At 30.8% G+C, this 13,544-nt stretch overlaps 1 protein-coding gene across 2 annotated transcripts; it reads right to left on the bottom strand.

The window, feature by feature from the left end:
- LOC134710335 (fos-related antigen 1-like) lies at positions 1-3,423 on the bottom strand. Of its 2 annotated transcripts, none has more exons than XM_063570664.1 (4): positions 3,155-3,423; positions 2,320-2,664; positions 1,305-1,412; positions 1-826 (listed from the first exon to the last, which is right to left on the bottom strand). In XM_063570664.1, the coding sequence occupies exons 1-4, from the start codon at positions 3,254-3,256 to the stop codon at positions 401-403; spliced, it is 981 nt and encodes a 326-aa protein (XP_063426734.1). In that variant the 5' UTR covers positions 3,257-3,423; the 3' UTR covers positions 1-400. The 2 variants fall into 2 exon arrangements, with proteins under 2 accessions (XP_063426734.1, XP_063426735.1); XM_063570665.1 differs by lacking the exon at positions 3,155-3,423 and adding an exon at positions 2,827-2,978.
- Between the last annotated feature and the right edge of the window lie 10,121 nt (positions 3,424-13,544).

The following is a 13,544-nucleotide window of genomic DNA, read 5'->3' as shown; positions in this document are numbered from 1 at the left end:
TTCAGATAAATTTATTTATTTGTGAAACATAAATAATAATGAACAGCATATTTGTAGCATTTGATAAGAATCATAACACAAGCACCAACAAATTAAATGTATAAAAATAAGTAGAAAATTTTAAAATGAACACTAAAAATATCAAAACTCGTCATGCATAGATCTTTGTACAAAAATAAATATTATTTTGCATGTTTAAGCTACACTCATGAAGTTTGTTTTGCATTCTCTCGAATCAAGAGTCATGTGTATTTTCATATTTGTATCTTTACACCATAAGCATCATTCATTCCAACTCAATATGATAGTGATGCTCCCGAAACAAAAACTTATTTAACTTGTATGAGTTAATCTCAAAACTGGCAAGACATTGTCCCAAAAGATTGTGTTAGATTCAAAATTATAATGAAATAAGTGTAGGAGAATTAACATTTTCAGCACTACTGTCACTCGTTGTTCTTGATGCTTCAGTACTGCATGTGTTTGGACCATTAGTTATTGGTGTAAGGCCAGTATGATCAACCATATTGTCTAATGTGAAATAAAATCCGTTTGATGGCGTTGTAATTGGAATGCCCATAGCTTTTTCAGATTTAAAAGATAGAGTACTTGGTCTTGTTGAAGCACATGCATTCACACAACTGCCTTCTAGTGGTTCAGATTTGATTTTAAGTGTCCGTGGACTATACTCTTGTTTATCTTGTTTTTCAACCTTGCACACTGGTGTGTGAGCTTGCAAAATGAATTCTAACTGATCCTTCTCTTGCTGAAGAGATTGAATTTCTATTTCCAAATTATCTCTGTCTTTTTCCAATCCATCAGTTTCCTATAAGAACAAAAAAACTATTAAATCTAGAGCAAAAATTAATCTAGACTAGAAGATGGTCAACTTCTTTTTCATTGGTTTCAATTTATATCATACTTTATATAAACATATCCCTCAATTCAATAAAAAAAACCTGAAATAATATTATACATGCCTGAAATTTCGTATTTTGTTGCTCCAAAATAGATTTGATATTTTGTTAAAAATTCCACAGCTTATTTGGACCCAGATTTGGACTCATTATCTGTATATTACATGTACAATGTATGTAAAGAAACAGTTTTTTCCTCCATCTTGTTTTATAATAATTAAGTGCAGGTGCCTTCACCCTTTTCGGTCACCTTGTGAATAGAAGATGACTTTAGTTATTTTGAATGTCAACAAAGGTATGACACCCTTTTAATAAAAATATCTTAAGTTCTGTCATTAAAACTTCTCTTTTTAAAATCCTTCCGGCACAAAATTTAATTAAACTTACATTTACAAGTCTATTCGTATGGTCAACCCTTCTTTGGCGACACTTAGCTGCAGCTAGTTTGTTTCTCTCTCGTCTAATTCTTCTCCGTTCTTCTTCCTCAGCTGATAACTATAATAAAAAAGAAACATGAACGATAAGAAGGTGAGAGATTGTTCAAACGGTTTGTAAACCACTTTTAGTACTCATATATAGCATGTGAGCATGTACATATACATTTTTGTATTTCTACTTCTTTATTTGAGTGATAGGTTAATATATTACGAGAAATATACTGTAAAAACAACCAATCAGTCACATATGAAAATGTTGACATTAAAATGTATGACTCGACATGAGCTTGCGGGCACTTGTTATATAGACGACACCCGGGAAAATGAAAGATTTTAAAAATTAATTGCTCGTAAAAGTGTCAATAAGATGGATGAACCACGGTTTCTCAAACATGATAAACAGAAACGGAAATTGTAGTAGTCTTATCTTGTCGGTTCAACGTCCGCCTCTTATTAACTTGTAACTGGTATTAAAAATATTTTAACTTGTAATCCGGATAAAAGTGAGTACACACCGGAACGTGTGATATTTACAGATTTTAATAAAACATTTACGTGTATTAGGGAGTATAAAATATGCATGTATTGTTGGAGCTATCAAATCCAACTATAACTTGAATTGATTGGTATCTGGCTGCAGCATACTGAAGACAAAATTATATTGCGTCTAACTTGATGTAAAGAAAGATATTTGTAAACAGTACGACAAACTAAGATCGGATTTTCGTGCTCACTCAAATTTTACGATACAATCGTCAATATCATGAATATACATGGCATAATAAGACCCGTATTTATTCTTAGTCTTTGGTACATGTGTACCTGGCAGGTGATTTGGTCTTGCTGGTGCTTGGCACAGTGAAGCAATGTAATAATTGTGATTTAAAGTCTGACAGAATATTCATGGTTCGCATGCTAATAATGCAGACTTTTGAGAGGTACATACGTGATATTTATATACTTACATTTTCATCATTTCTTCTTCGCCCTCCTTTGCGGCCAGGTCCACTTGAGATCATATATGAAGTTGTGACATGAGAGTCTCCTGATTCTGACACTCTCGATTTCTTACTAGGAGTCCAATCCGAATCGCTGCTATCGCCATAATCATACCCATCATTTGACCTGTCGTGTAGGTCAACAACTGGTGGTAAAAATCCACTCTGAGTTAAAGGGTTTTGTCCTGAATTAACAGGTACCGATTGTAATTCTATGAATGTTTGTTCAAGGTTTGATAATGTTGAAGGCGTAAGAAGCGATGTCGGTGTTGAAGCTGATGTAACACCATAAGATACTGAAGGCACAACATACTGAAAAAAAAGAAGTAACAATATTTAATTATATACCATTAAATTACAATAGCCACACGTTTTACTTGATTACTTTTCTTCCCGAGATCATGTAAAAAAATCCATCTTTAATCATATATATATACGGCTCTGAAATGCACCTTAACAAATTATGATACATACCCGTGAACTATTTCTTCCATAAAAATTAGAGAAATTTTGCCACATTGCGAGTTAAATATTGTAAAGCTAATAAATGAAGTTGGTATGTATACATATGTATATATACTAAATTATCAGTCAAACTTTGTCACGTGTAGTCTAAATTTAGCCGATTCGGCGCATGCGTTTTAGCCTTTATGTCTTTAGGGGGAACAATACAATCAAGTTTTTTTATATTTCATTTGTATGCATTTAAATTAAAATAAGTAAAAAAATAAAATAAAATCTTTGTTAAGTACTTAACACAAATTAAGGCAATCAAATAAAAGACACGAAAGTTGCTACTTACTGAACTGACTGATGAGGCGTTAGACATGTTGGAAAGAATCTTCGCCACGTATTTTGATTCTTCACTATAGTTTTCTCCTTTTTCAGCTGCACTATTGTACATGTTACTTTAAATCTTATAGTTTTCCTCTTGGTTGAAACTGAGGAAATTTGGTAATACGTTAATAATGCCGATATAAATTTCAAATCGTTTATCCAAGTATATTATGACTCACGACTAGTTGTGATTCGTTTATGACAGGGAATATACCAGTTGGTCTTATATACACGAGTGAGTCACAATGAATCATGTTCCCAAAATAGTAACATTACTCATTTGCCGTATGGAAGTTTCGGACTTTACTATCATATGAAGCAAAAGACGAGAGAAGTCTAGAAGGTAAAGTTAAATTTAGACACTCCTTATTTGGCGATACTCTATTACGTCAATCCACTGTTTACGTATGTTTATAACAAACAAATATCTAGAGCGTGAAATTGTGAACAGGTTAAGGCTTTCCTCCCTTCGTGCATTGAACCAGAGACATTTTTAAATAATATTGTATTAAATATCTCTGATTGAATTATTTACAAACACTCTGGTTTACATTTTCATCGTTAGTTTATAGTTCAAGAACAAAGGAAAGATGCCTGCATCATGCATGTCGGGATATATATAATAATGGCGACAATACTTATTATGAATACAACAAATTGAATGAGCCTAAAATATAGGAAAAAGAGAATGAATGGGATGCAAAAAGAAAAAAAATAAATGACTTAAAAATAAGAGTTATAGCTACATGTTACTTCCAACAGGTACCTCGAATGACCGAATAACACTTCAAATTTTAATATTAACACATGTTGGTAACTTTTTAACATTGATTATTAAATGATATTATATTATAAGTGTATTTTAAAACTCAAAAATGATTTACAGAAAGCAGATAAGTTAATAAAGATAATTAGATCGGATCATTAAAAAAAATTGACCGGACTGGCGACCATTGAGGAAGACTCGGCAATGGGAAGACTAAAAGAAAGATTGCATATTCGAATGCAAAGGGAAATGCTATGGATGTGACGAGGGATGTGAGGCAGTTTATTATGTCATTATTATTTCCCTTGTTTGAACTATATTATTTCATATTTCTTTATTTAATAATTTACCTGATGCTTATTAAGTACATATTTGTTATATTACATAGCTTTTGCTATTTAAATTAAAAATGGAAAAACAAATTAGTGCTATTTCAAAATCATGTTTCATCCTGAGATCAGAAACATCGGACGAATTCGACCATTTATTACAGAAGGTGCATGCAAAACGTTATTATGCTCTCTTGTAACCTCCCGTTTAGATTATGGGAACGCATTACTGTATGGACTCCCTGCAACATCTATTCAAAGGTTACAACGAGTCCAAAACACAGCAGCTAGGGTCATTACAAGGAAGAGAAAGTACGACCACATAACACCAATCCTCAAGTGTCTCCATTGGCTGCCTGTAACATACCGATGCCAGTATAAACTTCTTGTGTATGTGTTCAAGGCTTTGCACAAGGAGGCACCGGTCTACATACAAGAACTCGTTCAAATATACAAACCAATGAGAGCACATAGATCTGAAAATTCCATGATGTTAACAACGCCACGTGTAAGAACTAAAAGTTAAACATATGGGGAGCAGCCGTTCTTTGGAATGATTTACCAAGTGATCTACGAAACATCCATTGTGTGAACGTTTTTCCGAAACAAATTAAAACTCATTTATTCAGACATGCTTTTAATAGTTCTTAAAATATTTCTTCATCATTGTAATTTTTGAATTTTTAAGCTATTACTTTTTTTTTTTTTGAATTTTTAACTTACTTTTATTTGTTATTTTAGATTTTTTTAGCAAATATTTAACTTACTTTTATTGGTACCGATTCAATATCTCCTTAATTTTATCATGCCTAATTTATATAAACTTTATTGTTTTATCAATGCTATATTTTCCAAATTGGTTGTTTTAAAAGTTTTAAACATGGGCTTTTATATTTTATTTTTTATACTTATATATGTATATGGAAATATATTGTAAAGCGCTTAGGGTAATTTTAATATTATATAATGCGCTGTTATAAATACTGTAAAATAATAATAATAAATTCATTGGTTACATATATTTATTCATATTGTGAATGTTTAATATTTGCATCGTTGCAAAACCTTTGATTAACTTCTGCGAGAAACTTATATAGTATTATATATAATTGGTTTTGAGATTTTTACTTAAATCCTCCGAGGTCTGACATTCATGAGTCCAACCAAGAAAACCAAGCTTTCCAACCATCCTGTAGGTCAGTGCATCTGCTACATGCCTTCTTAGTATGGGTTAATTGAAGTCAGTGAATGGTCCATTTCGACTTCATTTGGCTTTATACATGATCATAAAAGTTGTATTTTGTTGATTAAGTTATATATTGTTTTCACTGTTTGGGTTTTCTTTAACTTAGATATATTATAGCGCTTTTACATTTGGCATCCATCGTCTTCGTTAAATCAGTTCACAAACCAGAACAAGCTGTGGTCCCCATCCCCGAATCTCCAGCAGAATTGTTCCTGCTACAGATATATAAACTAACTACAACTAGTGCTAAATAATTTACTGAGAATTGTCCGATAAATGTTTTTCGGAAAGGTTTTGAAAATCATTTTTTTTAGAATTTAGTTTAGAATCTTACTTGCCTCATATCTAAACTAACATATAGAAATTGACAATGATCGAGGGTTGATTAAAAAAAAAGAGAAAAAAAGAGAGATAATTTTAGCTTTCCAATTGTGATTGAGGGTCCACAAGGAAGCTATTAAACCAAGAGTTGCAAATGGTGAAGTTGAAATGACGAGTTGGTGGACTGTTTCACAAATGATATCGGATATGTTCTGCTTACCCTTCCGGTGCACCTGAGGTCATCCTTAGTTTTTGGTGGGGTTCATTTTGCTTATTCTTTAGTTTTTCTATGTTGTGTCGTGTGGTCTATTGTTTGTCTTTTTCATTTTTATACCAGGTGTTGTTAGCCAGGTGTTCGATTTATGAGTTTGACTATCACTCAGGTATCTAATTCGTCCTCTTTAACTACATTCTTTCTTACAAATGGTTAAGAAATAATACCCAAATATGATAATTTTCAGTAAACAGAGATAAATTCATTTTTCAGAATTTATTTTCACACTGAAATTCGTTCAAGGCTTATATTACTGTACAAGAACGGCTTTAATGAGAAATACTATCTTACTGAATATTAATTTTACCTTGCTCAATCTCTGGAAACACTTCTCGTAGTTGAAACGGGGCTTTGGTCCACAAGGATGCCACATTTTGCAATAAAATATATCTATTTCTATGACAGATACGCCCGTGTCGTGTGCATGGTATCCTATTATTTTTAAAGTTGCTTGGTTTATTTCCATTTAAAAAAAAATGAAACTATGTTACACAGATATTTTATTTAAAAGTAGAAATTACAATTTTATAATATTTTTTTTACAATAATTAAATTAAAACAATAAACATTTTAAACAGTTAACTTTCCCATATTTTCTCTAAAAGTGGAGACACTCACCCTCATATTATTCATTGTCTTGACTTGACGTGAGGGTTCCGCTTCCATGGTCTAAAATGAGTACGTCGAGGGTTCGTATGCAATCTTTCATTTATTCACCCATTAGTAATTTCCTGGTCCCCATCTTGGATGTTCACACCAAAATTTAAAAAATGATAATGATCTTTATTTATTACTTACCTGCTTTCTGTAAATCGTTTTTATACGACGGCAAAAATTGATTTTTTTTTGGTCGTATATTATAACAGAGACATATAGATTTAGTATACATGTCTCTGATTATAATAATAATCTTTATCACAAAAAACATGAAACCCTGACGGGTTAAAATGCAAACTACATTGTATACACAAGTGACAAGAAACGTAATACATGATAAGTGTTTTAAAAAAGTGAAGTTGATATTGATAACATATATCTATATATATAATGATTGACCAATGTGGACCTTATTTTCGCAATTCCATAGATTGCTTTATATAGTCTACAACACTAGACAAAATATCTTTATTGGGATCTAGAATAGTTTTAAGTTTAGAGTTTGGGTCAAGCAGCTGGGGCCTGTTTATCGAAACTATCCTAAGTTCCGTCCTAAGAATTTCTTAGGGAAGCATTTAGGATAAAGTTAGGACCGACTTACGACACGTCTCAGCATGCACATCGAAGCTATCTTAGGAATATCTGTGCTAGGACGTCCTAACCGATGTCCTAAGTATTGGCGGAAAAGAAAATACAAATTAACCAGACTGTGTTTCTTTGTCATTCAAGTATTACCCTATAGTTACAGCCGTCCATGCATGCTAACTGGGAGTATATTGGACTTAAGTGTCTTGCTGGCGAATTATTATCGTCAAGTCAGGTCTGCCTAAATGTCCGTTTTTACGGATTTTTGACAAAACGGTGACCTACATGGCCCGAGAACACAGTTATTTCGTAGTGCATTTCTTTTAGACAATTAATTCAAATTAAAAAAATCGCACCTGCTCTTTCTCAAAAAGATTTTTACAGTGTAGTGTACTACCAGTGAGACAAATAATATCAAAATTATAGAAACTTCTACCAGCTCTAACTCAAAATATTGACAATTCTGTGTTAAGGGGGTGAAAAAGTCAGTTTGATAGCTTCAGACGTGATAAAATTTGACCTTTTAGAACTGGACCAATTCACTACTTAACATAAAGATTCAGCACCCAAATTTTTTTGACATGTAATAACATCCCCCTACTTAATATTTCATGCATTTAATATCAAGAAATAAATTGTGAAAGTGTATCAAGTAAAACATGCAAGTTATACACTGTTTACACTAGGGACTATATTCGTACGAAAATCAAAGGACGATAACTGTGTCCTTGGACCACATTTTACAGACTAGATTCCTATTGACCATATTATACCTCTTTGTGTTCCTATACCACCTATGCATGCATTTACGATAATAGTGTATACCTACAATGACTACCAGTTAAGGAGTGGCCATCAAAAGATGCCCACCCCACCTGATTTTGGCTACTTTTTCACGTTTTCCCGATTTCTAACTCTTAAACGGCTTTCAAAGTGCCATATTTTCATAAACAGACTTCTGAAAAGAGTTAATGGACCATGAACTGTTTGGTCCAAGTCCCTGCTATCATGACAGATCAAGTTGGGCAATTCAAAAAAGGTATGGAGGGTCATACGGGCCATCAGAGAATTGTTGTCGCCTTGACGCCTATGTGCGTCATTGGGGGTTAATGGGTTAAACTGTATAAAACAAAACATGAGGCAAAAATAATAACTACATTTTATATAAAAATTTAAGAAACGAATTGTAAACAAGATATATAATCGTTAAAAATCATTACATGTTTTTGAGTGAGTTGAATTCGAAGTGTCAAGGTTTCAATATTTAACAGTTTAAAGGCAAATCTCGTGCATTTTTCATATACATACGGCAAATTTCAACTATTTTACTACTGCTAAAAACAATAATACGTGTGAAAACGAGTAAAAGACGAAATTGAATATATACTAAAGTAAGGACCGTGTTATGACACCTAAATTGGTATCCTAAAGTTAGGACAATTCCTAGGATTTTCCTAAATTGAGACATGTTTGATAAACCCACTTGTGACTAAGATGTGTCCTAAGTTGGTCTTAGGACACGTCCTAATCCTAAGAGGGCTTCGATAAACAGGCCCCTGGTTAAAATTAGGATAATGGGTTTTAATTGCAATGTTAAGGGAATGTCTTTCATTACTGTTAATTTGGCAATGAAGGAAAAAGTGTTCCTCATCATCTAAAATTTTACAAACTTTGCACAGTCTGTGTTCTCTGTAAAAAAAATGATATCGTCCTAATACAATTTCCTAATTATGATCACTTACACGTAATTTTGTTAAAAGTTGACGACAATTAAAATTGTTTAGATTGTGCAAGAAGTCCTCGAATTTAATTTCATTTTTTAAGTTTACTATAAAGAAAAAGTTTTGAACTGTTATCAATATTTGAAAGTTTTTCAAGAGTGATGTTATTATACTTTTCCTTCACAATATGTTTTAAAGTTGTTTTGAGTGAATTTTTTATAAGTTTAAAAGGTTTATCAAAATCAACATATTCTTCTTCATCAATATTACATTCTTAAAATATGCTTGGCAAAAGTGTACAAAGTATATATTCCATCTTCAGTCATATATTTATTTACTGCAAAAGCTTCTTTAACAAGAGAGTTTATTTCATGGCAGTTTATTCTGCAAAAAGATAATAAAACTTGAGTTTTAATAAAGGAGTCTAGTGGAAATTATCCTAACTCAGACTTTGCAGCTATATTGACATGAGGTTTTTTAATTCCAAGAACAGTTTTACAAAATTTATGATGCACTTTCTCAAAGCTGAATCTATCTGTCAACGATAAAATGTCACAGTTAGTTCCATGCAAAGTGGCTCGATTTATGGCTCTAAAAATTGAGTAATAATCTTCCATAAACCAGATCTCGCTATTATATAAAATTATGGGTTTAATTAAAGAATCAAATAATTTACATGATAAATCAAAAGGGACATGATGAAAATTAGACATATTTTTTTTAATGAAAATAACGCTTTCAGCGCTTACATTGATAGCTCATGTTTAGATCTCTTAAATTTTTCTTTATTATCAATAATGTTCTCAAGAAAATTATACTCTTTAACTTCAGTTAACTGATTTTGCTTATAAAATAATTTTGACTCAAAAGAATTTCTAGAATGAAAAATCATAATTTTTGTTTTATTTGTATTTACAGTCAGTTGCCATTTGTAGCAACATTTTTCTAGTTTATTCAAAGCAGATTGTAAACCGTTTTGTGATTCTGATAATATTAAACGATCATCATCAAAACTAAGTATATAAGGACACAGGATCACATGCCCCATCAAAAATTGAATGGAGATCATTAAAAAAACAATTAAACAATGTGGGGCTCAAACTGTCCCCTTGTTTGACCCCTTTATTTATTTTTAAAAAATCAGATTGTTTATTATCTATTTTAACTGAAAATTCACAACTCTTATACATATCTTTAATTACTTCAAATATTTTCTTTCCAACATCATCCTTCTTTAATTTGTATAAGAGACCACCATGCCAAACAGTGTCAAAAGCACGACGCAAATCAACAAAGCAAGAGTAAATTTTATTCTTCTTTTTTGTCAAATATTTTATTATTAAAGTTGTTAGAATAAAAATACTATCTGCTGTCCTATGATTACTTCTAAATCCAAATTGATGAACTGAAAACTTTTCTTCATATTAAGTTACAACTCTAGAATTAATAACAGCACTGAAAAGTTTAGCAATACAATTTTGAAGGGAAATTCCCCTATAGTTATTAATATCTAGCTTGTATCCAGCTTTATGAATAAGTATGGTAAAAGATTTTCTCCAGTTTGAAGGATATTTATCAGAATCAAGAATTAAATTAAAAAGCTTAGTAATAGCTTTACAAGTAACAACACCACTGTATTTAATAATTTCATTACAAATTTGGTCTCGATCAGAGCTTTTCCCAGTTTTTAATTTTTGTATTCATTTATTTACTTCATTGATAGTAAAAGGTTTATCAGTTACTTCATTGAATACAAGTGCATCAGTGTCATTTAATATCTCAGTTTCAATTTTAGTTTGAAATTCTTTATCATAGTTTACAGTCTCTCCTTGATGCTTAAAATGATCAATAATTTCCCAGCTCAATTCTATTATTAGTGTTCTCATATTTTAATGATTTTAATAATTTCCAATATTGTTTAGGGTCTGTATCTCTAAGGGCTGAAAGCTGACTAAATATTTCCTTTTTAAATTGATTTTTCTTTCTTTTTATTAATTTTTTACAAAGTTTACAGTGACCTAGGAAATTATTTCTTAAATTGAGGTTATAAGGATTTATTCGTAATAATTTGGCTAGATTTGATACAGTTTTCTTTACATCAGCTAGTTCTCTTTCTTCCCATGGCTTTTTTTTTTAATTTCTTTTTACGAAAGGATTTAATAATTTTACATGAGCGCATGGTTAATGTTTTAAATATATTATTTAGTTGTTGTTCTGCTCTCTCAACCCCAGAACAATTTATTTCAAATGGTGTATTTTCATAACCAAGTATTTCATCTCTAGTGCTGCTTTCTTCTTAAACAGTATATAATTTTTCCTTAGAAATAGTCTCCCATTTAAATGTCATATCTATCTCACTATATTTTCTGTCTATATTCATATTTTGTAAGGATATACAACCTTTTAAAAAGACTACAATTTTAGCATAATCAGAAAAAAACTGACAGAGTTAATAAGGTCAAAACTGGTCAAGGCATAGTCAACAGTACTACACCCACTGGGTTAAAACATGTCATATTTCCCAGCATATCACCAATAAAACGACCGTTCAAAACTCTTAGCTGAGAGGTGATACAGAGATCAATCAATTGCTGGCCTTGGGAATTAAAAACTTTTATCTAAAGAATTTCTATCTATGTTAAAATCTTGAACATAGTCCTCTAGAAGTATATCTTGTAAAGAGCTATGAATTTTATTTTCATCTGCAATAAAATCATCATGATTTGCAATTCGAGCATTCAAATTCCCAATTACCAGAACATTACCTTTATCAGACACTTGGGTCATTTCTGCCTCAAATTCCAAGATGTCATCATCATAGTGGGAAAAATTTAGGTGGGGAGGGGGGATGTAAGTGGCACAAACAAATAATTTTTTTTCAAGGCCAAAAAAGTTCTTATCTAATTTAATCCATAAACGTTTTTTTGATGACGTTAAACCTTTTATTTCAATTATTCCTTTATGGATATGGGATTTATAAAGAATAATAATTCCACCACTAAATCGTCTAGAGCGTCTATTCTTTTTTCTACATTTTTGAAATTTTTTAAAATCAGGTATGTTTGAAGTATCATCAACACCTTTCCAAGTCTCTATTAGAATATTAATATCATACTTCAAACAAGACATACATTGATCATCTCTGTTCTTATCTCCCAAACCATTTACATTCCAAGATCCTATAGATAAGTTATTCATATTCATAAACAAGTAATAATGGTGCAAATTCACATACAAGTAGCATACTATGGTTCTAAGAAAGATAACTCGAAATTTTTTGCTTTACCCACCTAAAGCTAACAATTCTTTGGATTATTTCCAGATATAATATAAAAACAAAAGAAAACAATAAACTTGAAGTTATAAATTAATGTGTATTTCAATTGAATTATACTGAAATGTGTGTTCTTTAAAAAAAAACTTTATTAATATTTCTTTGAATAGGAAAATAGTCAAGTAAATATCATGTTTGACTCATATTATTTATCGATAAAGCAATGTTTTTGATTTAAAGAATATGATTAACTGGCAATCAATTTCCAAAATATCTATACACAGATATTTTACAAGGAGGTCTAAATGAAATGTTATGTTATTTAACGAAGATTATAAATGTATTTGAAGGTATCAAAAGGAACAATACTTTATGTTTCGCATACAACTTTTTTATGATTATCTTTTATATGAAGAAAACATTTGATGAACTTCTGATAATATTTGAAACTATATCAATATAAGATTTATGAGTGAAGGTCACAATTCAATTTACAAGGAATAGACATACATGTAGTTTATATTCTGTAGTACTATTTATGAAACATATAGGACAAAAATATATAAATGTGTAATCTCTAACACAAATAGTAATTACATTTGTATAACACTAATTGTAATTATAACAAATAAACAATTTATTGTCATTTATAATGCATATATATACGTCAATGATGGCATTTTAATTTGTTGAATGAAATGTTAAGCCAAACATACATGTACATTAAACTTGCACAAGCAATTATTTACAGTTGGGATAAAAAGAAAAAAAGAAAAAAAGACAAGTGGAATTTTTTGTCATTTCTCTTTTAATTTTATATTTAAATTTAGCCAAGTTGGAAAAAAAATAAAAATATTTCTGGTTAAATTATGGACTTGTTTCTCTAATAATAAGTAATTTAGTAGATATCAGTGGACACTTTGCAAAATTATGTACTTGAATAAAGTTTTTGAAAAGACCCAGATGCCAGAATGAATATAGGAAAAATATAACAAAAAATGATACATTTAATTATATATTTCTATTTTGGTATCACGTTGGCGTCGTCGTCGTCGTCCGAAGACATTTGGTTTTCGCGCTGTAACTATAGTATAAGTAAATAGAAATCTATGAAATTTAAACACAAGGTTACTGACCACAAAAGGAAGGTTGGGATTGATTTGGGGAGTTTTGGTCCCAACA

Source organism: Mytilus trossulus, chromosome 3 (assembly GCF_036588685.1).
Source record: "Mytilus trossulus isolate FHL-02 chromosome 3, PNRI_Mtr1.1.1.hap1, whole genome shotgun sequence".
Lineage (NCBI taxonomy): Eukaryota > Metazoa > Mollusca > Bivalvia > Mytilida > Mytilidae > Mytilus > Mytilus trossulus.
The sequence above is the reverse complement of the archived record's forward strand: the minus strand, read 5'-3'. Positions and strand labels throughout refer to the sequence as shown.